Source organism: Microtus pennsylvanicus, chromosome 3, assembly GCF_037038515.1.
Source record: "Microtus pennsylvanicus isolate mMicPen1 chromosome 3, mMicPen1.hap1, whole genome shotgun sequence".
Taxonomy (NCBI): Eukaryota; Metazoa; Chordata; class Mammalia; order Rodentia; family Cricetidae; genus Microtus; species Microtus pennsylvanicus.
Window position 1 is genome coordinate 14,175,006 of NC_134581.1, and position 26,514 is coordinate 14,201,519.

General features: G+C 45.6%; 2 protein-coding genes across 56 annotated transcripts in view; one reads left to right on the plus strand and one right to left on the minus strand.

Annotated features, from left to right (window-relative positions):
- Positions 1-1,085, plus strand: part of Dhx30 (DExH-box helicase 30) — a 30,198-nt gene extending 29,113 nt beyond the window's left edge. For all 8 annotated transcript variants that reach the window (XM_075964456.1, XM_075964462.1, XM_075964458.1 and 5 more), the window contains 4 exons: positions 69-226; positions 308-411; positions 496-635; positions 730-1,085. In XM_075964456.1, the coding sequence (XP_075820571.1) occupies positions 69-226; positions 308-411; positions 496-635; positions 730-983 (656 nt within the window). In that variant the 3' untranslated portion in view covers positions 984-1,085. The remainder of the gene's footprint in view (positions 1-68; positions 227-307; positions 412-495; positions 636-729) is intronic.
- Positions 1,086-1,390: 305 nt separating this feature from the next.
- Positions 1,391-26,514, minus strand: part of Map4 (microtubule associated protein 4) — a 133,616-nt gene continuing 108,492 nt past the window's right edge. For 3 of the 48 annotated variants that reach the window (XM_075964543.1, XM_075964536.1, XM_075964516.1), the window contains 11 exons: positions 23,728-23,834; positions 22,262-22,483; positions 17,531-17,702; positions 16,961-17,020; positions 16,594-16,874; positions 14,774-14,887; positions 12,767-12,859; positions 7,662-7,743; positions 5,541-5,653; positions 3,757-3,946; positions 1,391-3,632 (listed from right to left, as the gene is read on the minus strand). In XM_075964543.1, the coding sequence (XP_075820658.1) occupies positions 3,625-3,632; positions 3,757-3,946; positions 5,541-5,653; positions 7,662-7,743; positions 12,767-12,859; positions 14,774-14,887; positions 16,594-16,874; positions 16,961-17,020; positions 17,531-17,702; positions 22,262-22,483; positions 23,728-23,834 (1,442 nt within the window). In that variant the 3' untranslated portion in view covers positions 1,391-3,624. The other 45 variants (XM_075964549.1, XM_075964527.1, XM_075964567.1 and 42 more) reach the window with 30 other exon arrangements.

Here is a 26,514-nt window from a genome sequence, read left to right on the forward strand (position 1 = left end):
CACCCGCAGAGCTCCCGTCCCCAGCCTTGAGGCAGGGCCTCTGTTCACACTCCGCTTTGCCTCCCCAGGGCTCATCAAGCAGTTCTCAGAGAATATTTACGAGGCTTTCCTAGTGGGAAAGCCCTCTGACTGCACACTGCCCTCTGCTCAATGCAATGAGTACAGCGAGGAAGAGGAGCTGGTGAAGGGTGTGCTGATGGCTGGCCTCTACCCCAACCTCATCCAGGTGCCTCCTCTAGGACAGGGAGCTGACCAGGCCCACCTCTCTCCACCCCAGCCCCTTGCTCATATTTTCCTGTCCCTTCAGGTGAGGCAAGGTAAGGTGACTCGGCAGGGGAAGTTTAAGCCCAACAGTGTCACCTACAGGACCAAATCTGGGAACATCTTGCTGCACAAATCGACCATTAACAGGTGGGTGGCCCACAGGAGAGGAAGGGCCTCAGATGATGGACAAAGGTGCAGCATCATTACATTCCACAACACTTTGTTCCCTAGGGAGGCCACCCGGTTACGGAGCCGATGGCTGACGTATTTCATGGCTGTCAAGTCCAACGGTAGCGTCTTTGTTCGAGATTCCTCCCAGGTTCACCCGCTAGCTGTGTTGCTCCTAACAGATGGGGATGTCCATATACGCGGTGGGTACCTCTCCCTTCCACCACTCAAAGGCCACCACTGGCTCCTGGCCTCAGAGGCATGACCAACATAGACTCTGTCTTTGCCCTTCTCCAGATGACGGGCGCCGGGCCACCATCTCACTGAGTGACAGTGACCTGCTGCGGCTAGAAGGTGATTCACGAACTGTGCGACTGCTAAGGGAGCTGAGGCGAGCCCTAGGCCGAATGGTGGAGCGGAGCCTCCGCAGTGAGCTAGCTGCACTTCCGCTTAGTGTGCAGCAGGAACACGGGCAGCTGCTTGCACTGTTGGCAGAGCTGCTGCGGGGACCTTGTGGCAGCTTTGATGTGCGCAAGACAGCTGATGACTGAGCCCTCTTCAGCTGGGCTATGTACAGAGTGCAAATGTTTATTTAAAATAAAGTTATATTTATCCCTTGTGAGTGCCACTGTCCTCCCAAGGGCTCCTTTAAAGACACTGGGCTCTTGGCCCCAAATTAGGGGGGGAAGGCAGATACTGCTCAGATACAGAGCTGGCGGTGGCTAAGGGAGGAAGGGGCTTAAAACTCTACCTTTCAAGAGTGAGATACCGCAGCTGTCAACACATTTCAGCTGCATGGCTGGTCTCAGCATTGACAAAGCTTCTCCTAACAGAGCACTTTTCTAGAAAGCCGTGATTTATGTGAGAGTCCTATAGGGAACCTCGGCCACACCCATGTCTCACAGATGAGGGAAGGGCTGAAGGTACAAGGGGACTAACATGACAACACAGACTGTGGTGGGATGTCAGGCAGCTTTATTATTTAAATCAGTACAACAGTTACAGACATGTAATGGCTAAGCCATGAGCAAACTAAAAATACAGAAAGATCTCATCCCCAGTCGTTGCAAAGTATACACATCACATCCACAGTCCCACTGTGCCAGATCAGCCTTCTGAGGTTCTCTCTGACTTGTGGGACCAGTCCAGGGAGCTAGACCTCGTAATAGTCTACCTAGAGAGCTTGGGCCACCCTTCCTTTCTCTAATTTCAGCATCCTCAAAGCCCCTGGATCAACATCAAGAAGGGTAGCAAGTACCTTTATGCCCTCACCCATCAGCACCCTGGTCCCCACTATTTCCTTCTTCCCAGTTCCATCTTGCCCCTTGCTGGAAAAGAGGAAAAAAACAAAACACCAAAACCATACCGATCCTGAAGGCTCCATGCAGCCTTCTACAGAAAGCCTCTCCCTGACTCAGGCAGTCCTTTTGCCACAGACCCCTGCAATTCCTTGTGTATGAGTATGGAGAGCCAGGGATTTGATGTCAAGATTTCTGAAAAGAAATTGCTGCCTCAAAAATGGAGAGGAACTTCAGGCCAGGGATAACTTCCTTGGCAGAGACATAATACAGACTTGTACCTGTTCAGGCTGTACCCAGAGCAGAGGTGGATGCCATGTCAAGAGGAGGGCCAAGAGGGTCAGATCTGGGTCGGCCTCCTGAAAGGCAAATCTGCGCAGCAGAAAATGCCCCACAAGAGGAATCCTTAACACTCCCAGGCCATTTCACTACAAACTTAGGTTTGAATCCTTTATTAGAAACCATGCAAACTTTAATACAAAAAATACAAGTGCAATAAGAATCTTGTGTTGATAAAATTCCCAGGATTTTCTCAGCACTGCAGTCAGCCCTCCCATGGACAGACCACGCGGGGACGGCTGCACCAGCACGATGGGCCTGGCCTCTCCTGCTTCTCTCTCCAGTCACACCACAGGAGAAGTGGGATGGCCTCAGTCTCATGCATTTAAGTTTTAAAATCTCCACACCTGATTCCCCACTCTTCACATGCATTCTGGACATCTCAGGCTCCCCTGGATATGAGGGTTTGGGTGCCCTGGCCTGCAGGTGCAGGTCAGGGATTTTGACCTTCATTTCTCCTTCTCCGGCCCTGGTTTTGTATCACACGTTGACCACTGGATCCCAGGGAATGCAACAGATGCCAAAACCAGCCTCTTGGTTAGAAGAAAAAAAGCAGCATACACACAATGCCAGCAAACCAGTCGCACTGGCCGCCCCAGCTGTCTGACTAGGCAGTAGCCCTGCTTCTCACTTTCTTCCCACAGGGCCCCAAAGCTGCCCAGAATAGGCAGCCCCAATGTCCGACAGTCTCCTTAGTGGAGTCTCTGAGCCTCTCCCCCTGCTTCCCTCACCACATACTGAGAACTCTCATTTAGACATGGCTTCAACCTGCAAACTACACCACCAGCTCGTAGGTTATTAGGAGGGGAAAAACTAATACAAGAAAGAAAAGCGAGACAGCAGCTAATTAGGTGTGATAAGCGGTAGGAGCAAGGGGCAACTGACCCCTGACTAACTTGAGACGGGAATAAACAAGGGCCTGGTACCACCTACAGGGTGGCTTCCACCATGGGGAAAAAGAGAGGCAGTGGTTTAGGTTCCAGGGAATTCGGTCAGTGCTGGTCACCTCCTGGAGTTCATCTATACTAGTCCCCCCAGGCTGAGCCAGGGAAGAGAGGGAGGGTTTGTCAGTTTCTGGGAATCCAGCACCCCACTCCTACATCCCACAGAGATTCCATTAGACTCCCATCCCCTCCCAGTGTTCTCCACGGAGCAGTGGTGCAGTGGTGGGATAGTAAAGTTGGAGCTGGGCCCAGAAGACGGCGAAAGCAGTGAAGGCAGAGGTGGGGGCGGCTGCTGCTGCCTTGAGCAAGCTAGGCAGAGGGAAAGAGGCCTAAAGGGCTGCCCAGCACCCAAGCAAGAGCTTACAAGTCTAGTAGACAGCCCGGGAAAGGGAGCCCAGGGCCCGGGACCCCAAGCTTGGGCAGCCAGGGAAGTGGGGAGGCCGGGAGACAATGTCAGCCCCATGGTCGGTGCGGGCCCTGGCATTTGCCCGGAACGTCAGCCTGTAGGTCTCAATCTGCAGTGACACGTGAGGAGGGATGGGGGAGGGCAACAAGGGGAAGACAAGAAAGGGAACACAGGGGAGATGGAAGACGAGACCAGAATGTCATCATTAGATGCCTGGAAGATAAAAGGTTACTTTGTTAAACGTTAGGCCACACTCCAGTCATAAAACAAAGGAGTTTCAATTTTCAGCCAGTGACAGGGCCCCTGGCTGGCCCTTAGGCCAAGCCCAGCCACTTACTTGTCTCCTGGATCTGGCTGTCCAAGGTCTGGGGCTCCCTTTGGTCACCACCCCCTGACAGGGTGGTGTGGCCACTGAGGCCACTGGCTGAAGTAGGGGCGCCAGCGTCAGGCGCAGCCTCAAGGACGTCGGGCTCATCCCCAGCAGGGGGGCCCGGACACGGAGGGGCCTCATTGCCACCGCCCTCAGTCTACAATGAAACAGTGGGGGAGACAGTGAAGGGTCAGTTGGGGAGGGAGTGGGATGGGTGACGATGGCGAGGTTTCATATACAGCCTTCCCAACCCAAACCCTTAGCAACACCGGCTCTAACCAGGTTCTCAGACAGAAGCTGGTGGTGGGTTAATGTCAATCTCACCAAGGTTGATACCAAATAAACCACGGCTAAGACCAGTAACCCTGAGGAGCAGACAACACCAGACTAAACCTGGCTGGGAAATAGGGGTGCCCCCTGCCAGACCAGAACCAGTGCTTAGAGCACCCTGGGCAACTAAACAGACACCCTGCCTGCTCATCTGTGTGGTGAGGTCCCCTCATGGTACAGCATATTTTATGCTGGGCATCGTTTTCGGCACACGGACACAGAGGAAGCAGGAAGAAGGTATCCAAAGAGGTATGAGCCAGGAACATTTATCTCAGGGCCTTATGTACCCAGGAGGAGAATATGCAGCATGGGTCAACCAGACCAGTGGGAGCTGAGTGTCCCAGAAAGTTGACAGTGGAGACAGACAAGGAACAGATAGGGGGAATAAAGAGGAAAAATAAAGTAACATAAAACTTGGCACAAAAAAGCCAGTGTGTCATCCTTTTTTCCCCCCTAAGACAGGGTTCTTTCTCTGTGTTGCCCTGGCTGTGCTGGAACTCTCTCTGTAGACCAGACTGGCCTCGAACTCTGCCTCCCAAGTGCTGGGAATCAGGATGTGTGCCACCACCGCCCGGCTGAGAAAAGCCTGTGTGTGAATCTTAGGGTACGCTCACTTCCTGTTGTGACCATGAACCAGACCCCAAATCTGTAATGTCCCACTCAGACAAACTGAAGTCTGGTAGGTCAAATTCTAAAAGCAAGTTTTCCCAAAACATTAACTGAAGTGGATCCAGGGCTGGAACCAGTGGATGGGAGAAAAACGAAGCTGTAAATAGCCCAGCACTCAGTGTGAGTAGAGGAAGCTGCACAGACCTTGGCTCCTGCCCCTGCCCATTTTCCCTGAGTATCAGCAGCAGCTTCATGCTTGGGAGCCTGTAAGGCTACTACCTGTGCAGGTCTCCCCACCAGCCCATGACACAGAATGAGGGATAGATGGAATCTTAGCACACAAAAGGTCTCACAGTACTGTGGAAAGAGGTGGGAGGAAAGAGGAGAGGCCCAGCCAATGTCAGCTATGAAGTTTGCCTTGGCTCTGAAGCTCTTCCAGAGTCTGGGGTAGGGGAGGCCACAGCAGGACCTCTGGCTCTGGCAGCTACAATGACAGCCAGGGAACTGTATGCAGAATGCCAGCTCACCTTCTCAGCTGTGTCCCAACCCACATTCCATCAGAAAATGGCTGGAACGTGACCCAAAAGAAAGGCCATAGCTCTCAGGAGCAGACATTGCCACCAGCTGAGAGGTGGCTGGGGCTCTGCCTCCTCTGCCTCACTCTGGACTAATGATGTGATGGAGACAGCAATGGTGTGACTAGACATGTGACTTCTGAAGAAACTGAGGGGCGGTGACAGGCCTGCTAAGCCCCACTAGAACTGCTCGGGCCCCATATCACTCTAGCTATATCCTGGTGACCCAGTCACTACCTTCACGGCACCTCCTGCAGGCAGGTGGCCCACGTTATCCAGGGATCCCACTTTGGCCTGGGCCTTCTCCTTGAAGTTCAGCTTCTGACTTTCAATTTTGACATCTCCTCCACCTGAAATGACAAGAGCTAGTCACTGAGGGTGGCAGAATACACCTGCAAGCAAAGCCAGGAGCCTAGAAATCAGAGCCTGGTCGTGGGCGGCTTTGTGTCCCTTCTAGAAACAAAGAAAATGACCAGACCAGGTCCAGGGTGATTCCGAGGACAAAAGAGACTGTGGCAATACCTCGCTTGGAGGAAGACTTCTCTCAAAAAGTTAGTGCAGGCCCAGCCTGATGCTGCCTTTTGACTCTCCAGATCCCACAATCTCCTAAGTATCCCATCAATCTTTTTTTTGGTTTTTTGAGACAGGGTTTCTCTGTGGCTTTGGAGCCTGTCCTGGAACTAGCTCTGTAGACCAGGCTGGTCTCGAACTCACAGAGATCCGCCTGCCTCTGCCTCCCGAGTGTTGGGATTAAAGGCGTGCGCCACCACCGCCCGGCGGATCCCATCAATCTTGACTCTAGGTGATTGACAGCGGGGGAGGGGGTATACTGTTTGAGCCACTGAGTGAAAGAGGAAACAGTAAAATACAAACGGAAGGCTCGAAGTATGAGTTGAGAAAAGGCAAACAGGGTCCAGTGCTTTCCGGCTGGGAGCACACTGCTAGGCTAGGGCTCAGGGGAATTGTGCACCAGGCAGGAATGACCCCCTGATCTTGCTGTCCCTTTCCAGGTTCCCCACTGTAGAGCTAGCCCTGGCAACACTAGGCCTCAACTCACTTGGTGACATTAGGGCAAGAGCTATCTCATAAATGAATTTTACAGATAAAAGGGGAAGGGGCAAACAATTAGTTAAAGACCACATTGTTTGATTTCCACTAAAGAATGTTCTAAATTGGATCTCACAATTTCAATACTTGAAAGGATGAATAGGAAGACTGCTAAAAGTTCAAAGTCACCACAACAAAGCCAAGAAGGCAAAATAAACTACACTGGAACCTGCTGAGGGAGGGATTTTCTGTGCCTTTGCTTGAACTGACCCGGGAGCCGACCACAGGAGCCAGTGCATCAGAGCATGAGCCAAGGCAAAGTGGCCACTGTCAGCGATGTTTCCACAGGGAAATGCCACTGGTACAGCTACCACATACTCAGGTTCAGACAGCATTTCAAAAGCTCCCTTTCGAGACCAGCCTGGTCTACAAGAGCTAGTTCCAGGACAGGCTCCAAAGCCACAGAGAAACCCTGTCTCGAAAAACCAAAAAAAAAAAAAAAAAAAAAAAAAGCTCCCTTTCTCCTGTCAAGGCTGGGGGCTCCATTTGTTACCGGATCTGTGAAGAGTCTGAACCACCCCTCCACTCCTTCGACACGAGCTCCCTGCATGCTCCCTGGGAGGCTGGCCCAGGCCAACAGCGCCAGGCACATAGCACACAAGATTGTCAGGGACAGGATGTAAATATCACCAAGGGAACAGCTGTGAAAATGGTCTTAACAAACTGTTTCTCCTCCAATAGAAAGGCAGAACCCAGCTACTGTCTGCCATGGTTGGAAAGCTGTGTTGTTTCTATCAGGTACCCTGGATGGAAGAAAGAAGATTTTCTTCTTTGTCATGTGCATGTAGTGTGCATGCATGTATGTATGTACAGATGTGTGGGTTCACATGCTCATGGAACCTGAGGTCAAATGTCATGAGACTTCCCTGCAGGGTCTCTCAACTAAAGCCAGAATTCATGAATATGGCTTCTCTAGTTTGCAAGCTTACTCTGGGAAGACTGTCTAACCTTCCAAGCACTGGAATGACAACTTAGCTACTATGCCCAGTGGGCATTTGTGTGCATTCCGGGGAACGCAGGTTGAGTCTTCATGTAGCACTTTAATTCCTCACTCCAGAACTGGCTCAGACATTTTTGTTTTCTTGTTGTTGTTTTTTCAGGGGGTGGAAGTTGATTTTTGGTTTATGACACTACTGCCAGGTTCTGGCTCAAAGATGTCATGAAATCTGTCACAGCCAGAAGGCCACTAAGATGACCTCTGAAGGGTCACCTTCCCCAGGGAGTCTCAGCACAACAGGCAGGGCCACTCACCAGGCTTGTGCTTGATATTTGCTTTGGACCCACACTTGGAGGAGACCTTGGAGATGTCCACTTTCTTGTTTTGAATCTGAACCTAAGCAGAAGAACAGAAAGCAAATACCCTCAGAGAGAAGACACAGGTCATGGATGTGTCCAGCCTCCATGAACTCCCTTAGTTACCTCCATCTCAGGTCTGCTCAAGCCAAGGCCAGCTCCTATAGTCTACTGTGCCCTGCTCTTAGCCCTGACCCCACCCCCAATGCCCAGTCTTCCATTACAGCCTCCAGAGCTGCTCCTCTGGACAGGTCACAAACATCAACATCAAGGTGCTCCTAAAATGTCCTTACCTATCAACTCTTTGTCCATAGAAACTTAGACTAACATTGAATTTCCTTCATGCACTTTTCAATGCATGTTCTCCCAAACAATTGCACAGCCATGCATGTACGTGGCTCTGGACTCTATGGGCTTCATTACACAATCAGTCTCCCAGGAAAACAAAAGTGCACAGAAGGGCCACACAGTGATCTGTGCTCTGCTGCACACACATCTAACACATGGCTACTGCTCAGCACTGAGGTGATTTTCTATCGCCGCAAAAGAATTATCTTTAAAATGTCGAATAAAGTTAGCATTAATGGCAAAATACTTTTATGACAAAAGATATATTTTTATTTTTGTGTTTGATTATTTTGCCTGCATGTTCTATCTTTGCACCACTTGCATATCTGAGGCCCACAAGGCCAGAAGGAGGAGTCAGTCAGACACACACCGTTGTCAATTGTCATGTGGGTACAGAGAATCGAATAACCACTGAACCATCTCTCCAAATCCCACCTGGAACATTTTACACAAACAATAAGTAATGCCATAACACAGCAGTATCCTCAGCTAGTAACATATATTTTGTTTTGTTTTGAGACAAATTTACCTTTGCCTCAGCCTCCAGAGTGGTGGGATTCAGTACCATACATAGGGAAAGTAGTTACTTTTCAGATTGTAAATGTGCTTCCTAGCCATGGAAGGTATAACTGTATCAGGAATACTTGTGCTTTTCCAGCAGTCAGGGTGCTGCAGGCACATTCCTGGGTACCCCTAGAGTCTGTGTCCAGTAGGCTGCTTTGACCATACACAACTTGCTTTCTTGCTTCCTTCAGGCTTCCCATAGGCTTTCATTTACAAAAATAATCAACATAACGAACTCTCTGACAAGACCTGAGTACACTATGCAGACTGTGCTACGCATGCCTCTGATCCCTGCAGCCCAGGAGACAGAGGTAGCTGGAGCTCCACAAACTCAGCTGATGGCTGATGGAGAAAAGCCATGACCTGTGAGTCATGCCAAAGGTGGGAGGAAAGATGTACACTTAATCAGCTTAAAGAAAACTGTAGAACAAACACATACTAAATGAAACGCAGGCTACAGACAGCACAATTAACATTCCATAGAACAGGGACTAGGGAGATAGCTCTGTGGGTAAAGGTACTGGCCATTCAATGTAAGAAATGGAATTCAAATCTTCAGCTATCATATAAAACTTAGATTCAGGGGGCTGGAGAGATGGCTCAGAGGATAAGAGCACTGACTGCTCTCCCGAAGGTCCTGAGTTCAATTCCCAGCAACCACATGGTGGTTCACAACAATCTGTAATGAGATCAGGTGCCCTCTTCTGGCCTGCAGGCACACATGGAAGCAATGTTGTATATATAATAAATAAATAAATCTTTAAAAAAAAAACAAAAAAACCCCCAAAACTTAGATTCATAGCACCAGCATCTGGAATCCCACAAGTCACACAGCCAGCATCTGGAATCCCACAAGTCACATAGCCAGCATCTGGAATCCCACAAGTCACATAGAGGGAAGAGAGAATCCCCAGAATTTCCCCAGTCTGTCTGGACTGTTGACAAAGGTTTCTATCCTACCTGGTCCTGCAGCCATTCATTCCAAAGAAACACACAGAGGTCTATGTTAATAATAAACTGGATGGCCTATTCGCTCAGGCTTCTTTATTAACTCTTACATCCTACATTAACCCATAATTCTTGTCTGTGTCAGCCACGTGGCTTGGTACCTTTTATCAGGGAGGCATTCTCATCTTGCTTCCTCTGTGTCTGGATGACGACTAAAGACTCAGCCTTTCCTCTTCCCAGAATTCTGTTCATGTTGCCCCACCTATACTTCCTACCTGGCTACTGGCCAATCAGCATTTATTAAAACAGTACAAGAGACAATCCATTGTCCCACAGCAGTAGGCAGCAGATAAACAAAAGACCTTACCTCAAACATGGTGAAAGAGACTCATCAAGGCTGCCCTCTCATCTCTACTTATGTGCTGTGTCTTTTTTTTTAATATTTATTCATTTATTATGTACACAATATTCTGTGTGTATGCCTGAAGGCCAGAAGAGGGCGCCAGACCTCTTTACAGATGGTTGTGAGCCACCATGTGGTTGCTGGGAATTGAACTCAGGACCTTTGGAAGAGCAGGCAATGCTCTTAACTACTGAGCCATCTCTCCAGCCCTTATGTGCTGTGTCTTGAATCTCATGCCCACCTGCCATCCCCCCAAAGATGCTAAATCAGAACAGCAATTTATTTGCTGTCTCAAACACAGATACAGACACACACACACCCCAGAAAGTAGCTTAAAACAAGAGAATTACTTGTAGAGTGCAGAAGATTCTTAAAATGAAAGAAAAAGAAGTCAGACAGCAGTGACGCACGTCTTTAACTTTAATCCCAGCATCTGGGAGTTTTGGTTTATTGACTTTATTCATTTATTATGTGAGACACAGTCTTTCTATGTAGCGCTGGCTGTCATGGAACTCGATATGTAGACCAGGCCTTGAATCAAGTGCTGGGATTAAAGGAGTGTGTCGCCCCATCAGACTCCTATCTATTCCTTAAAGAATATGTTGGTATGCAACCAATCAGAGACAGACACTCTACCCTGCTGTACTCTGAGTTTTCACAGGTCATGGCTGGTGTGGCATCCCCCCACTCCAATACACACTGTTAAAACGAACTGCCCACAGGTCTGAGCACTTACTCTCCCTCTCAAAAGAGTGAAAGAGAACCCAAACTGCCATAAAAATCTTCAGTTAGGACTAGATACAGAAGCAGCTGAAACATAGGACAGAGGAATGCACGACTTCTTTTCCTTTCCAATGTCTCTGGATATGCAGTTTCGGATCATCTGGGGAGTACTATGCCTGTGATTCTAGTAGTAGGAGGTAGATACAGCGGAAAGCTAAGTTTGTGACCCTGTCTCCAAAAGAAAAATAAGTAGATGAAATACTAACTATTCATTGTTCTGTGTAGCGTTTGCACCACAGTCTATACACTGCATAGTCTGCTGTGATCTTCCAGGGTTGCCTAGTTTTGTTTGGGTAGGGTAAATGCACTTTTGAGGAGGCTATCATGCTGGGGATGAAACACATGACCCCACGACTGTGCAAACACTTTAACAGATAAATATTTCGAAACCCCAAAACACTAAACTTTGTTGCACAAAGAAATAACCCAATTCTCCAAAATTCCTGTTCACTCACATTTCTATCCAGGCCAAGAACCCAAAAATAAAAGCTACTGGCATTAGTGCTTAATCCGGCCTCAGAGCCTGACTCCTGAATTATATATTATTTTTCAAAGTCTTTTTTTTATTAAAGATTTTATTTATTTATTAAGCATACAATGTACTGCTGGCAAGGAAGGCACCAGATCTCATTACAGACGGTTGTGAGCCACCATGTGGTTGCTGGGAATTGAACTGGGGACCTCTGGAAGAGCAGCCAGCTCTTACCCTCTGAGCCATCTCTCCAGACCCATCTTTTAAAGTCTTAACTCACTGCAGCTGACCTCACCCCACACCGCTAGTAAACTACCAACCATCAACGGGCCTGGTACACTCTAACCTACTGCAAAGCATGCTGAGTCTGCCATAAAAAAAAAAAAAAACCAAAAAACACTGAGTCAGGTGGTGGTGGCACACACCTTTAATCCCAGCACTCAAGAAGCAGAGGCAAATGGATCTCTGTGAGTTTTAGGCCAGCCTGGTCTACAGAGTGAGTTCAAAGACAGCCAAGGCTACAGAGTGAAACCCTGTCTTAAAAACAAAACAAAAGACCACAGTGAGTTTTAACTGGGAGGAAGTATAAGCAGGTGGTTGACTAGGGGAACACTCTTGGCTGTATTCCTCAAAATAAAACTTCTGGGGAGTGTTTGCAGAGCTGGGCAGAATGGCCTGAGTATCTGGGGGAAGCAGGTGTGCAAAGGAGAAAGGAAAGTAGAACACCCCAATTCAGGGTAGTGAACTGAAGACAAACCAACATGGGCCAGTCTCCCTTGAATGGGAGGTAAGGGCAGGGGCCATGTAGGTGGCCCAGTAACATGCCCCTGGTACAGCTCTGCATCTTCCACTTGCCTAGATACCATCACAGGAACAAGGAGGAAACATCCACTGAATGGCGATGACCCCTTGAACTGTTTCTCTAGATCAGAACCTCCCTGTGAGCTGTATGTAATCCCAGCACCCCAACACATGCAGAGAGTTAACATGAGCAGCGCCGTGATAACAAGGAGGATGTTTAGATGGAACAGACAAAAAGAAAGGGGACTCAAAGGAGAAGACAGAAAGAAGGCAGGCGAGCAGAAAGAGAACACAAAGGAGAATACAGACAGAAGCAAGAGTAGTAGGTGAAATGCTAGTGAATACTAATTTTGCAATGTCAAAGATTCAAGCACAGGACAGGATATGGGTAACTGTCTCAGGTCAGGGACTCCCCCAAGGGATGCCCGGGCACAAAGCCAAGTCTGTACATCCCAAGTAACGATAGCTTCAGCCCTCAGAGCAGGTCTCTCTAGCTTAGCCTCCCACACATGCTGGGGAAGTGAGACTACCCAAATATCACTAGCCATTTTTTAGGGGATCATTAAGACACCCACAAAATATATACAGGCCTCTCTAGCTCCCATCACTTGGCAGAACTGCTTCTTGGCAAGAGCCCAACCCAGACCACTTGTGATCGTGTCCCATGAGGGAAGGCAGCCCTCTTGCCGGGGTTTCCCACAGAGGCTACACCTCATACGCCAACTGACCACAGCTTATACTTACATTGCCACCTCCAGGGACATGCTTAATATTGTCCTTGGAACCACACTTGGATTGAATATGGCTGTAGCTCACTTTTTTGGAGACTATCTGGACCTGGAGTGTTAGACAACAGAAGGAGAGAGAAAGAAAAAAAAAACAAAAAAGACAAAGGGAGAGGGCCAGTTAGAACTTACACAGAACAGGTCCACATGTGATCACAATGTCAAAGAGCACCCTTAAACCACTGTACACATATTCGTTGGAAAAGGGTTTGAAAAACAAAGGAGAAGGAATGGGAAAGAAAGAGAGAGAAAGAAAGAAAGAAAGAAAGAAAGAAAGAAAGAAAGAAAGCAAGCAAGCAAGCGACGAGAGAAGCTACACAGTGACGTGCGGCTGTCCTCACTGCTCCTGGGCTGCGCTTGTAGTTTCTAAGACACATACAGCAACAGGTCCCAGATGCCCAACAAAAATATTGCCCCAACTTCTTCTCCAGGCCCTCCTCTGGAGAGTGGATGCAAGGTCTCTTGCTCTTTTCAGCAAGGCTATTGATGCTCTGAACTAGTTCCCATCTGGGTCCTGGAACTTGCAGCCAGACTCAGCCCCGGAAACAAAAGCTGCCCTAAGAATTGCTGGGCAGCTGGCGAACAGCACAGATCTGATAACAACAGGAAGGAAGACACACTGTTCATAAAAAAAAAAAAAAAAAAAAAAAAAAAAAGGCAAATAGTCACAGAATCCTGAGCCTGACACCAGGGGAGCACAAGCCACAGACTCAGTAGCTGGCACACTTCACCCATCTGTTTCAGGCTTTCAAGAACACTATGTGATGTATGAAGAGGGACTTTACATTCATATTTTGTTCGTTTGTTTGAAATAGGTAAGTCCTTCACTACGTAGAGAAGCAAATTCCTGATTTTCCTGTCTCACCAATAACACTGCTGGCACTACAAGCAGCAATCTGGCTTTATACTCCTGTGAATACTCTAGCTACAGAATCCAGTGCCCAGTGAGTTGCATGTATAAACAGAACAAAAGAAAACAGTGCTACAGAGATGTACAATTCAGGGGCACAACCGTGCTGCACTGCAATACCCTTGCCTGAAACTGGGTAACATACTTACTTATTCTTTGGTTCTCAATAATAAAAGCTTCCAGGCCCTTTCTTCCATCTCCCTCTCCTCAGAACTAGAAGATGTGTGTAAATGAAATATGCTGTTTTGTCTACAGAACACAGAGACCACTATGAGGAACTCTAATTCAGATACCTTACCATGTTCTTTTCATTTCTTAACTCCCATCAACTCCAACAGTGGATTGCTGTTAGTAAACTAGAGTGAGCTGGAAACCATGGGACTACAGTTATTTTAGTGATGAGCCACCACAAGTTACAATGCAGCTACCATTGTCTCATTACCCCCATCCTAGCAGTTCCTGGGGTTGACAGACTACCTATCTTGGTCTCTAAGGGCCAGAGTTCAGGCAACCCAGCTGCCTGCAACAACAGGTAGCACAAGACTATTTGTCAGTGTGGAAATCATAACAAAGCTGGGGTCTTAGTTTCCCAATGCCCTTCAGCAGACACTGCAGTTTGGGTTTAAAAGGCATCTCAAGGAAAGAAAAAAAAAAAAAGACCCAGGACACAGTAGCAAGTTGTTTTTTTTAAAGGTCAGAAGATAGGGGTGGCAGGGCTCTGGGCCACTGCTTTGTCTTCTGAGGAAGAACCTAGGAATGAAGAATGTTTGCATACTAAATAAATGAGCTTCAATGCCAAGGAAGTGACTGACAGTTTGCAAGTTCCTGTCATCAGGTTGAGTAAGTAGCCCCCAATGGGGGATGAGCTCACAACTTGGTTAGCTTTCAGGGTTGATATAAAAGTTGTCTGAGGGCTGAGTCACTAACTAGAGGAAGGAACACAGGAAGAAGCAGGAGCTAGTTAAGAACAGGAGCAAAGCAGAATAGAAGGGAAAATGACTCAGGCTAGAAGAATGATGATTCTACCTCAAAGAGGTAGACCTAAGTAAAACTCACTTTCCCAGCAGGCGGTCTCTGCGCACTCGCAATGGAGCCAGCTGCTCTAGTGACTGCATTAGGTTCGGGCTTTCCAGCTGTGGCAGCTGCCTCTGTTTTTTTCTCTATTTTGGCCTGGATGGAGATAAAGGTGGGGGGGGGGGGCAGGCAATTTCAAACAAAGATGAGAGCCCAAATGCCAAGGAAGGAAGAAGTTGGGATGAAGAATAAAACATCAATCAATCAATCAAACAAAAAAACCAAAAAAACAAAGGCTGGGATGCCAGGCAGAAAGAAGCAGGTTAACCTTGCCCCTAGAACAACACACTCCTATGCTAGCTCCTCAGAGATCCCTGAGTAAGGTGCACAGGAAGAGAATCCATGGCCAGACTGAAACAAAGAGGAGATCATGCATTTATGGAGAGAAGGATCAAAGGCTAAGATCAAACTGGTGTTTTTTGTGAGCACGTGTGTGAGACGCCCTCTTGACTTGAACACTCTGCTCTCTAAGCACTGGTCATGGCCACCAGTGATGGTGAGCATGCCATTCATCAGGTGCCCTTCAACAGACAGCCCAACCACTAGCCCGAGTTATTTAGAACCTCTTAAGCATTTACAGCAGGAAAACTCAGAAGAACAAAGACTGGGAGAAGGGTCACCTGTGGCTCGGTCTAGACATTGAGCTGGGTGTCAAACCACTGTTTACCGAAAGTGACTCAGGCTGTCATCCCAGAATGATCCCAGTAACATCAGCCAAACGAACCATGATTCTGCCTTCTTGTTCCCATTCTTTTTTTCTTTTTAATTCTATGCCTGATGCCCACAGAGACCATAAGAGGGCACTGGGATCGCTGGAACTGGCGTGACATAAAACAGGTTGCGAGTCACAGATGTGGGTTCTTAACCAAGTCATCTCTCCAGGCTCCCTATACTCAGACTAGTCCAGAGCTAGCAAAGGATGTAACTGAGACTAACTGCTGCCGGCTCAGGTGAGCTTGGCTATCAATCCTTCCACATTCTGGGTTCCCAACAACTGCTAACACTGAATGCATCAATCTGTGATCACGCAACCAGAATACTCCTTTAAAAAACGTCACTTATTGTGCATGTGCATATACACTTGCAGCACATGTGTGGAAGTCAGGAGAAAACCTGTAGGAGTCACTTTTATCTCTCCACCACAGAGTTTCTGTAGATCAGATTCATGCTGTCAGGATTGGTGGCAAGTGCCCAAAAAGGGCAACATTTTTCTATGTAGTCTTGAAGCTTTCTATGTAGACCAGACTGGCCTCAAACTCAAAAATCCTCCTGCCTCTGCCTCCTCCTGCTAGAATTAAAGTTCAGCTACAACACCCAACCTCAGAACTTTATTACTGTGAAGTATGCGATTTAGAAGCCCAGTTCACTTCACAGCAGAGCTTCCGTTGAACACCAGAGGGCACCTCAGTTTCCTTTCAGACAGACTCAAATAAGTGTGTTCATGAACTGGGCTCATGTCCAGTGTCTCTTACCCTCATAGTTTCTGAAGCTCTCTCCCTAACCACTGTAGCAGTCGGCTCTCATTATAGGCACACATTATAGTGTGCTCACATCCACAGAAGACTCTTTCTACCTCCCAATGGAAAATGTAAACCCAAACCCCAACACACTGAACAGAGCTCTTTGTATCAATATGGAAAGAGAAGGAAAGAAAAGCAATCAGCCCAGGCTACCCTGACATTGCAGTGCCAAAAGCCAAACTGGAATACCCTGGTACTGAATGCAAGGTCCTAAAAGCCCCTTTAGGTGTGAATGTGGCAGAAGAGAAGCAGAAGCTAAGATCCCCAAGCTCCTGGACTCACCCGGCCCCCTCCAGGCTGATGCTTGATATTTTCTGTAGAGCCAATCTTGGAGCGAACATTCTTCAGATCAGGGGCAGAGGCAGTGGTAGCCAGGCGGCTCAGCCTGGGTGCAGAGGAACTAGGCTTAGCTAAGGTAGGCTTCTTGTCCACAGAAGGTCGGGCAGGTGCAGATGTGGGTTTGACTCGAGTGGATGTCATCCCTGCTGGGGATGCTGCCCCAGTGGGAGTGGTGTTCCTCTTCACAGAATTGGTAGAGGTGGTCTTTGAACGACTCAATTCGGCTGCAAAGAAATGAGAAGTAGGAGGAATCCATGGGGAAAGAGGGGAGGGTAGGTTCGTTGGGCTTCCTGAGGTGAGCAGGTATTACCTGGTACAGACTTAGCAGTCATCCTTTTGACATCAGCAGGTTTCCCCTCAGTCTTAGAGGCTGCACAAACAAAGTAGTATATTTAACAATATGACCCAATGAGATCTGAACCCATCTGACAACTACAGATGCCCCCTTTGAGCCAGTGACTGTGCTCGTTTCTGTGACACAGAAAATTAAATAGCCAATGAAAACTATGTGCTCACAATATATAGGACAGTACTGTATCCCACTTTCAACAGTTCCAATAATGACTTATGCAAAGAGTCTTAGAAGTATCTTATCAGCCAGGTGGTGGTGGTGGCACACACCTTTAATCCCAGCACTCAGGAGGCAGAGGCAGGCAGATCTCTATGAATGAGGCCAGCCTGGTCTACAGAGTGAGTTCCAGGACAGGCTCCAAAGCTACAGAGAAAAACCCTGTCTTGTAAAACCAAAAGAGTAGCTTATCCGATATGCCTATGATATTAAATTAGCCCCCCCCCCTCGCATGACGAAGACTGAACACACTGGAAAGCCCTACTCACCTCCCACTGGTTACCATGGCAAGGAATACTATGCAGTACTCACAGGTAGGCCTTTTCGGCAAAGGCGTAGCAGGACTTCTACTGCTTGGCCCAGTTGAGGGAGATGTGGTTTTAGGGACAGTTGGGGTGGTTTTAGGTCCAGGTCTGAGGGCTGGGGTGGATGCAGGTTTGGAGGGTGAGGTCCGCTTTTCAGGAGTCTTAGCCTCTGTAACTGGCTAAAAATGGGAAAGCAGAAGTAAGAGCTACAGGTCAGTGATGGCCCCACATGGTTTTATAAGAATGCCCAGAAAATAAGGGGTGATATGGACCCTTCAGTGAGTGACATGAAAATAGATGACTTTGGAAAGGTGTTTGATGCTTGTGACATCAGCACATCTGGCTCAGGTGAGAAGACTGCTATGAGTTTGAGGTTAGCACAGGCTACACAATGAGTTAAAGAACAGACTTGTCCACAGAGTGAGATCACAAAATAAAAACAAAACAACAAGAAAGACCTCAAGACCAAGTGGCCAGGTAGGGAGCACTGTGTTCTAAGGTTAGGAAATGGGAGTCAATCTACACCAATCCAGTGGGAGAGATAACCCCAAAGGGCGTATCTTACCACAACCTACTTTTACTGGAAACTTTAATAAACATAAGAATCAGAAACTAAAAGTTATGTTTAGTCATGCTTTTGGTTAACATTTACCCAGAACAGTGGGACAGAGCATCACTCTTTTTTTTTTTTTTTTTTTTTTTTTTTGGTTTTTCAAGACAGGGTTTCGCTGTGGCTTTGGAGCCTGTCCTGGAACTAGCTCTTGTAGACCAGGCTGGTCTCGAACTCACAGAGATCCGCCTGCCTCTGCCTCCTGTGCCTCCGCCTGTGCTGGGATTAAAGGCGTGCGCCACCATCGCCTGGCTCAGAGCATCACTCTTGAAGGTGAGTAGCTACCGGTCAAATCTGAGCCAGAACCTGAGCTATAACCTGAGTCTAGTTCCTAAGGGAGAGTGTGCTCTTGGGAAGATCACCGAGTCCCTGTATGTTTACTTCTTTATCTGAATAAGGATCAGAAGATAGCATTGCTGCAGCCCATCTTTGATGATGTGGTATTAGGGAGCTAGAAGACAGGAAGACAGCAGACAAGTGACAAGAAGGGTCAGGCCCGACCCACATCAGGCACAGGATAATGTTCAAATGAGGGGCAGTTAGAAACTTAGAACTGGAGGGGGGGCGGAAACAAACCAAAAAAAAACAAAAAACAAAAAAAAAACCAACCAGCTCTGTCTACAGAATTAGTTCCAGAACAGCCCTGGCTATATAAAGAAACACTGTCTCAAAATAAGAACAACAAAATTTCAGGTTGGTATCCTATCAAAACTGCCTATGGACAATCTCAAAATCACGGACCTGTATCCTTTTCAATTTGCTCTGAAGTTTCACTATAATGTCTTTTAGACTTAATGTATTTTATGTGTATGAATTCTGTGACTGAATACATGTACATGCAGCACATGCATGCCTGGTGTCCATGGGAGTGAGAAGAGGGCTTCACTTCTCTCAGAACTGAGCAGATGGTCGTGAGTCACCATGTTGGTGCTGGGAATTGAAACCAGGTCCTTTCAAAAGTTACAAGTGCTCGGGGCCATCTTAGTGCTGAGGCTGGAAAGATGGCTCAGAGGTTAAGAGCACTGTGTCCTCTCTTCTGTAGGTCCTGAGTTCAATTCCCAGGAACCACATGGTGACTCACACTGTAATGAGATCTGGTGTCCTCTTCTGGTTTGCAAGCATACATGCAGGCAGAACAACACAATTAATTAATAATTAAGTTTACAACACAATTAATTAATAATTAACTTTTTTTTTTAAAAAAATAAAGAGCTGGGCAGTGGTGGCGCACGCCTTTAATCCCAGCACTCGGGAGGCAGAGGCAGGTGGATCTGTGTGAGTTCGAGGCCAGCCTGGTCTACAGAGCTAGTGCCAGGACAGGCTCCAAAACTACAGAGAAACCCTCTCGAAAAACAAAACAAAACAACAAAAATACAAACACACACACACACAAAAAGAAAGATTAAGCTACAAGTGCTCTTAACCACTAAACATCTCAGCAGCCTGAGTGTGTGCGTGTGTGTGCGTGCCTTGATCATTTATGTGTAGGTGCCTACAGAGACCCATTGTGGATGCTCTGAACCAAACCTAGTTCCTCTGGAAGAGTAGCATGCATTCTTTAATCCCCGAGCCATCTCTCCAGACCCTGGTCAAAAAATGATGACCAGGCAGAGCACGGAGACACCCAATTTTAATCCCAGCACTCAGAAGGCAGAGGCAGGCAGATCTGAGACCAGTCTGCTCTATGTAATGTGTTCCAGACTTGCCAGAGCTATACAGTGAGACTTGGTCACAAAATAAAACTAAACAAAACCATTTTGAGGATCAAACCAAACATCATGACAATGATTAAGAAAAATCTAGGAGAGTCCTATTATTTTGCTAGTAGAAGAAACGATGAAAAAATAATAAAAGTTACTTGTGGTACAAATCACTGAAGAGTGTGACATCTGTCTACCAGACCTCAGGAAGTTGCGGGGACAGACTGCCCTTTTAGCCACAGTTAAAATGTTGGTTCCCATTTTGTTTTCTAAACAGGTTTTCCTAACTCCAGTTTGCTTCTATAAATCTATACTTTAAGGGCAATGGTGGTTTAACTAGACTTTAGTATACCATTCTCTTAAAGTATTTTAATCTGTCTTTATCTGAAAGACAAACAACAGGAACACCTACAGTCCTGGCCCCTCTTTTAAACTATGCAGTTCAAATTAGCCTCGACCAGCAACCCACATGCTGGGCTTGGATAAATATATGCCCCCATACTTAGCTACATGTCACATTCTTAAGTTGGTTGCCTATAAATTGCTGTTGAAACACCACATAGTAAAAAACCATAACAAAACAGTGTTGGAGGTTGGGGATTTAGCTCAGTGGTAGAGCGCTCGCCCTGGGTTCGGTCCTCAGCTTCAGAAAAAAAAAAAAAAAAAAAAAGAAAAAGAAAACAGTGTTGTATGGGTCCAAACATCAGAAATGGGGTTAGACCTAGGCTCAAACCTGCCTCTGTCACTTACTGGCATGGATTTTATTTAGGAAGGCAACTTGATTGAGTTTAAGCTTCCAGAATTAAAAAATAAAGCTAACAATATTTATATTATGGATGGTTGGGAATATTCAAGGAGTTATATGTATCAAGAAACTAAGAAAAAAAAAAAAGAAAGAACGAAACTGTAAGTATAGTTGGCAGTGGTGGTTCAAACCTTTAATCCCGCTCTTCCAAAGGTCCTGAGCTCAATTCCCAGCAACCACATTGTGGCTCACAACCATCTGTAAAGAGGTCTGGCGCCCTCTTCTGGCCTTCAGACATACAGACAGAATATTGTATATATAATAAATAAATAAATAAATTAAAAAAAAAAAAAAAGAACTGAGAGATGCAGCAGCCAGTGCTTCTGCCCAGAAGAGGAAGAGGAAGACAAACCTTTAATCCCAGCACTTGAAGGGATTACTGAGCTCAAGGCCAGCCTGATCTACAGAGTTCTAACAACAGCCAAAGCTAAAGGGCAAAAAGAAAGGAAAGAAAAGACTTGTATACAACAGTTACACATCTCCTCATCCCTGTTAGAAGACTGTTTACAAAGTCTTAGTGGGGACCCACTACCCTCGTTGCCAGTCACCTTCCTTCTTCCCTCTTAATTAAATCATTTCCTAAAGATCCAGAATGGGAGCCAACTGGACAAATAAAGTTCATAAATAAAGTTTTTTTTAATATAAATAAAGTTTTATGAGACAACATCATTTCTAGTCTAAGACAGGATTTCTCAGCTTCTTAGCCAGGGTTTCAATTTTAGACTACAAATCCTAGAGCTGCTTTGCAAGATTAAAGTAGAACACTACCATGTTAACTTGGGATTAGTTTCCCACCATGAATTTAAAGACACAATAGGCTAAACTCAAGGCCCTTCTCAAATAAATAAGAGCTCAGGGAAGGCAGCAGCAGCCACAGCATCCACCTTGCCCTCCTCCAGAAAATCAGGAAAGCCAAGTGCCAGGACACAATGTGACCTGGACAGATGAGCACCACAGGGAGCCCAGTGATGAATGGCCAAAAGCTGAAAGCAAACCAAGTTGTCACATGATCGATCCTGGATCGTGCTGAGCTCAGCTGGAAAGGTCAGCACGTTGCTAAGTAACGGAAAAACTTTATTCTGCAGGATGATTAAAGAGAAAGGCAAATAGGAATTATGGTCCACCCCAAACAGTATCTGATAAGTCTGTGAAGTACAAGAAACTGATCAAAATATATTAGTAGGTGAAACATAAGGAACAGTTAAGGAAAAAAAAGAAGTTGGGTGGTGGGGGTGCACACTTTTAATCCTAACACTCAGGCAGAGGCAGTAAGATATCTGAGTTCTGAGTTGAAGCCAGACTGGTTGACAGAGCAAGTTCTAGGACAGCTAAGGCTATACAAAGAAACCCTGTCTTGGAAAAAAAGGAAAGAAAAGAAAAATTAAAAAAAAAAGAAGAATGAAGTAGATGAAATACTACTTCTGATCAGGGCAGACAAAGGTAAAAAGGATAAAAGGTTTTGAAGTGTTATGATCTCACCACTGGGCACCCAAATGACTTTCAAAGCACCTTTCTTCTCTCCTTTCTCAATTCTATCAGTTCAGCATCTGTAGCAAGGGCTATCTATTGACCTGAGACTCAGAGAGGGAATCTTTTCCTGGCTCAGGACGGGTAGCTGCTTACCTTTGGTTTCACGTCTCGTGCAGGGAGGGTGGAAGGCCTGGCAGTAGCAGTGGCAGCAGCAGGGCGTTTGGGTGGGGCAGCTGGCACTGAGCCTGAAGCGAGGCTCATGGGTTTTTTATTCAACCCACCAGAAGTGGTGGGAGCTGGCTGCTTAGGGAGAGAAGTGGACTGTGTTTTGACTTTCGATGTTGAAGTCTTGGCAGGCTGAGTGGTGGCCAAAGGCTTTAGGTTGATGGTTGTTTAATTTTTAATTTTAAAGAACATCAAACACACAGACAAGAATAAAAACAAATTAAAATAAAGTATAAACTGCAGAATTCAAAGTAAATTATAAGCAATGAGGATTGATGCAACTGAAAATAAGCATTCCTTTCTTCTGAGCTCAGTAAAAACCAAAGTGATATCAAGATAGAGATAAAGAAACCATAATTTTTTTTTCTTTATTCTTAGTTGAACCCAAGGTCTTAAGCATGCTACTTCTGAACTATACCCCCATGTCTGTGGAAATGCTTTCTTAAATCACAGCACCACAAATTCCAGCAGTTTGATTCCTAGACAATTAATAGCTTTGTATTAATTAACTTTTAGTGGCTATAAGAATTCTATTAATAAGCCAGGTGGAGGTGGCGCACGCCTTTAACCCCAGTACTCGGGAGGCAGAGGCAGGCGGATCTCCGTGAGTTTAAAGCTAGTCTGATCTACAAGAAATAGTTCTAGGACAGGCCCCAAAGCTACAGAGAAACCCTGTCTTGAAAAATAAATAACAAAACAAAACAAAACAAAAAAGAATGCTACAACTAAAGCCATTAGCAAGTGATTAAGTCATTGCTGGCTAGATCTTACTTCATTTAGGAAAAATAGGATCTCGCTATATTACCCAGGGTGGCATACAGCTCAAGATCCTCTAGCCTCCGTTTTCCAGACTGCTGAGATGACAGGTATAGGTAGCACAACCTGCTTTTCGTACCTGTGTCTTAACCAGACAGCTTAACTAAAACTAAAATGTGCCCCTATGTTCTATCTGAAAACCTTCATTTCCTTTTCACAAGCAGATTTGAGAGTAAGTCTAAAACTGCTTTCTGTTGTTAGTAAGAGAAAAAAAGGAAGTCATTTATATATCAACTATGGTAGATGTATCAAGACCTGGTCTGAAAAAATCCGTGAGTGCTGTGCTTGTACTTAGGAAGTATAAGGCCATCAGGTCAATCTTTAGCACAGACAACAAACAAATACCTAACAAACATTATACATAGATATACTGTGAAAGTGCAAAGGCAGAAGATTTTAACCTTTGGGATAGGCTGTATGAGAAAATGAGAATATCCTTTTTAAGAACATCTAAATTTGAAGGAAGACAGGATAGCTCAGAAAAAAAGAAACTGCATTCATGATTCAAGCATAACAGCAGAAGGTCCTGCTTTTAAAAATTACAGGAAAGGATAACCACCATTCATTCAAGCACCTACCTTTGCTTTCTTTTCTGGGCTTGGTGGGAGTTCCTTGTTTGGTGGGGTAGAGATGTCATTTCCTGACACACCCACAGCAGTCTTTTCTTCTTCTTGCCTGGCTATTCCTACAGAGAGTCAATGGGAATTAGCCTAAACAAATGTGTTTTCACAACCATTTTAAACATAGAAGGCTCGGCTGAGAGCCCTGCAGGGCAATGCTGCTGAGGACATCGGCCTGCACTCCCCGGATCACAGCAATTCTAGGAGCACTTCTGTGCTCAAGCAAGCGAAGGAGGAGTCCCCGTGATGACTGGTGGGAGAAAACAGCCTTAAAAGTTTGGTCTCTTTTCCTTTGACACCAACAAAGAGCTTCTATCACCTAAACACCTACTCCCTGAAAACAAAGGGGACAAAAAGCCCTTCTGCTATAGTCTATCCCTGGGATAAAGGTTGCTGAGATGGGGCAAACGCCAGCTCATTTGATGTCTGGCCTTACTTCCTTTCCCTCTACTGTAGAGAACCACTTACAGAGGATGAGATTAGGCTGCTCTAGTTCTAACAGTGACCTAGATTTCCAACACGCCTGAGACCCACAGAAAATAAAAGTCACCAGCCTAAGCTAGCAAAACTCCTCTCCATAGAGGAGATACTTCAGATGCTAATAAGTGTTACCTAATAGCGCTATGATACTAAGAAATGTGGAGCCCTTATGTGGAGAAGATTTTCTGACTGGTACAAAACCTGGAACCACAAAAAGTTTAAAGAAAAGCAATCATAAAATCCAAAGGCAACTGCTAAACAAAAGAAGATAATTGACCCTCACATCAAATACAAAGAGATTATATAAATAACTCCTACAAACCAGGAGTCCTGTTTTGTTAAAAGATCTCAAGTAGCCAGGGTTGGCCTAGAAATCACTACATATATGAAGATGATTCTGATTTTCCTGTCTTCACCTTCTGAGTGCTGGGATCACAAAGTTGTACTGTTATCTTTATGTGATGGCAACCTAGGTTTTGGGGATGTTGGGTGTGCATAGTATCACTTGAGCTACAGGCCCTGTATTTGCTTCTTTTTTTGAAGACAGGCTCTCATATAACATACGCTGGTCTTGAACTCCTGATCCTCCTAATTTAATCAACTGAAAGATGTGATTACAGGCCTGAGCCATTATACCTAGGCCCAGTTATCACTAACTCTTTTAAGGTCAACAATTCGAAAGAAAACGAGTCAAAAGAATACGAAAGTAATTCCTAGAAATACTAATGTCCTTTGAAAACATGAAAAGGTGAGCCAGGCACAGTAAGTAGCACATGCCTATAATTCTAATAATGGAAAGATAGTAGCAGCTAGAGTTCAAGGTCAGATCTAGCTACATAGTGAGTTTGAGGACTGTCTGGGCTATATGAAATCTAGTCTCAAAAACCAAAGAATAAGGACTAGAGAGATTGCAAAGGTTAAGAGCACCAGTCTGTCTTGCAAAGGACTTAGGTTTGATTCATAGCACCCATGCTGTGGCATATAGATCAGGTTCTAGTGGATCCATGTGCACCACATACACATGATACATAGAAGCAAAAACACCCATGAAATAAAAATAAGCAAATCTTAAAAGCAGAAAGACAAAAAAAGGTGACATTTTCTATCTTAGATCCTCTTTTCTTGCTATACTAGGACTTTCAGAATTTTTAAAATAATGTTTTGAAATTCATTGCTTTGTACCCTTGCTCAGTAGTTGCTGTTAGTACTGAACGTCAGTACTAACAGCAACAGAGAGAACAGTAGGATAAACTACTAAACTTTTACTCCACTTACCCCATTTTGACTTTCTGCAGAGGAACTTAAGACTTGCAAATTCAAGGCCAACACACAAGTGATGAGCTATATTTTGAGCACCTAACTCCACTTTAAAATAAAATGTACTATGGATGTGAAGATAACACAGTAGGTAAAGCAGGTATATGGAGACCTGTGTTTGGTCACTAGAATCCATGGGGAAATGCCTACTTGCAATTCCAGTGCTGGGGAAGTAGTGACCAGCCAGGTAGTCTATAGTCCAATGGTGAGCTTCAGGGCAACGAGACCTTGTTTCAAAGGAGGTGGACGATATTCCTGAGGATGGCACCTAAGGTTGTTCTCAGGCCTCCAGCCTCCACACAAATATGTCATATGGATCTGCACACACACTAACAGAGGCATAAAAGGTGTCAGATTTGTTTCTTGTTCATATTTTAAGCCTCATAAGACATTAGCATTTTTGTTATACTAATAAAATATGGCTTAGGATAGTCTATAATATTTATGCCTTTTTGTTGTAGAAATTCCAAAGCCTCCTCCTGTTACATCTTATCTTTTGGGAGATTTTCTGTTTAGCTGTCTCTACAGGTCTGTCCATTAGATAACAAATGTTCTTATTTATCCTTGAAGTAAACTTAAGAATTTGTCTCTTCTATTCTGGATAGCTTTGCCGTCACTGTTAACCATTGTCACCCATTTTCTGTTAGCATTCAGAAAACACTTGTTATTGTATTATATGTCTTCTGGCTTTTGTCAGAAATACACTGTCACTCCTTCCCTGAAAGACAGTGGAGTGCCCAGTCCCTTCTGCTTCAAGATTTTTATCTTTCTTTTTGTAAATGTTCCTGCTAACTAGAAAAAAAAAAAAAGTTTAGCTATGAATTATTTATTTGGAATTCTCAGTTAAGTTCCTTAAATTTTTTTGTTTTTGCTTTTCTTGACAGGGTTTCTCTGTGTAATAGCCCTGGCTGCACTGTAGCCCAGGCTGGCCTCAAACTAAACTGCCTC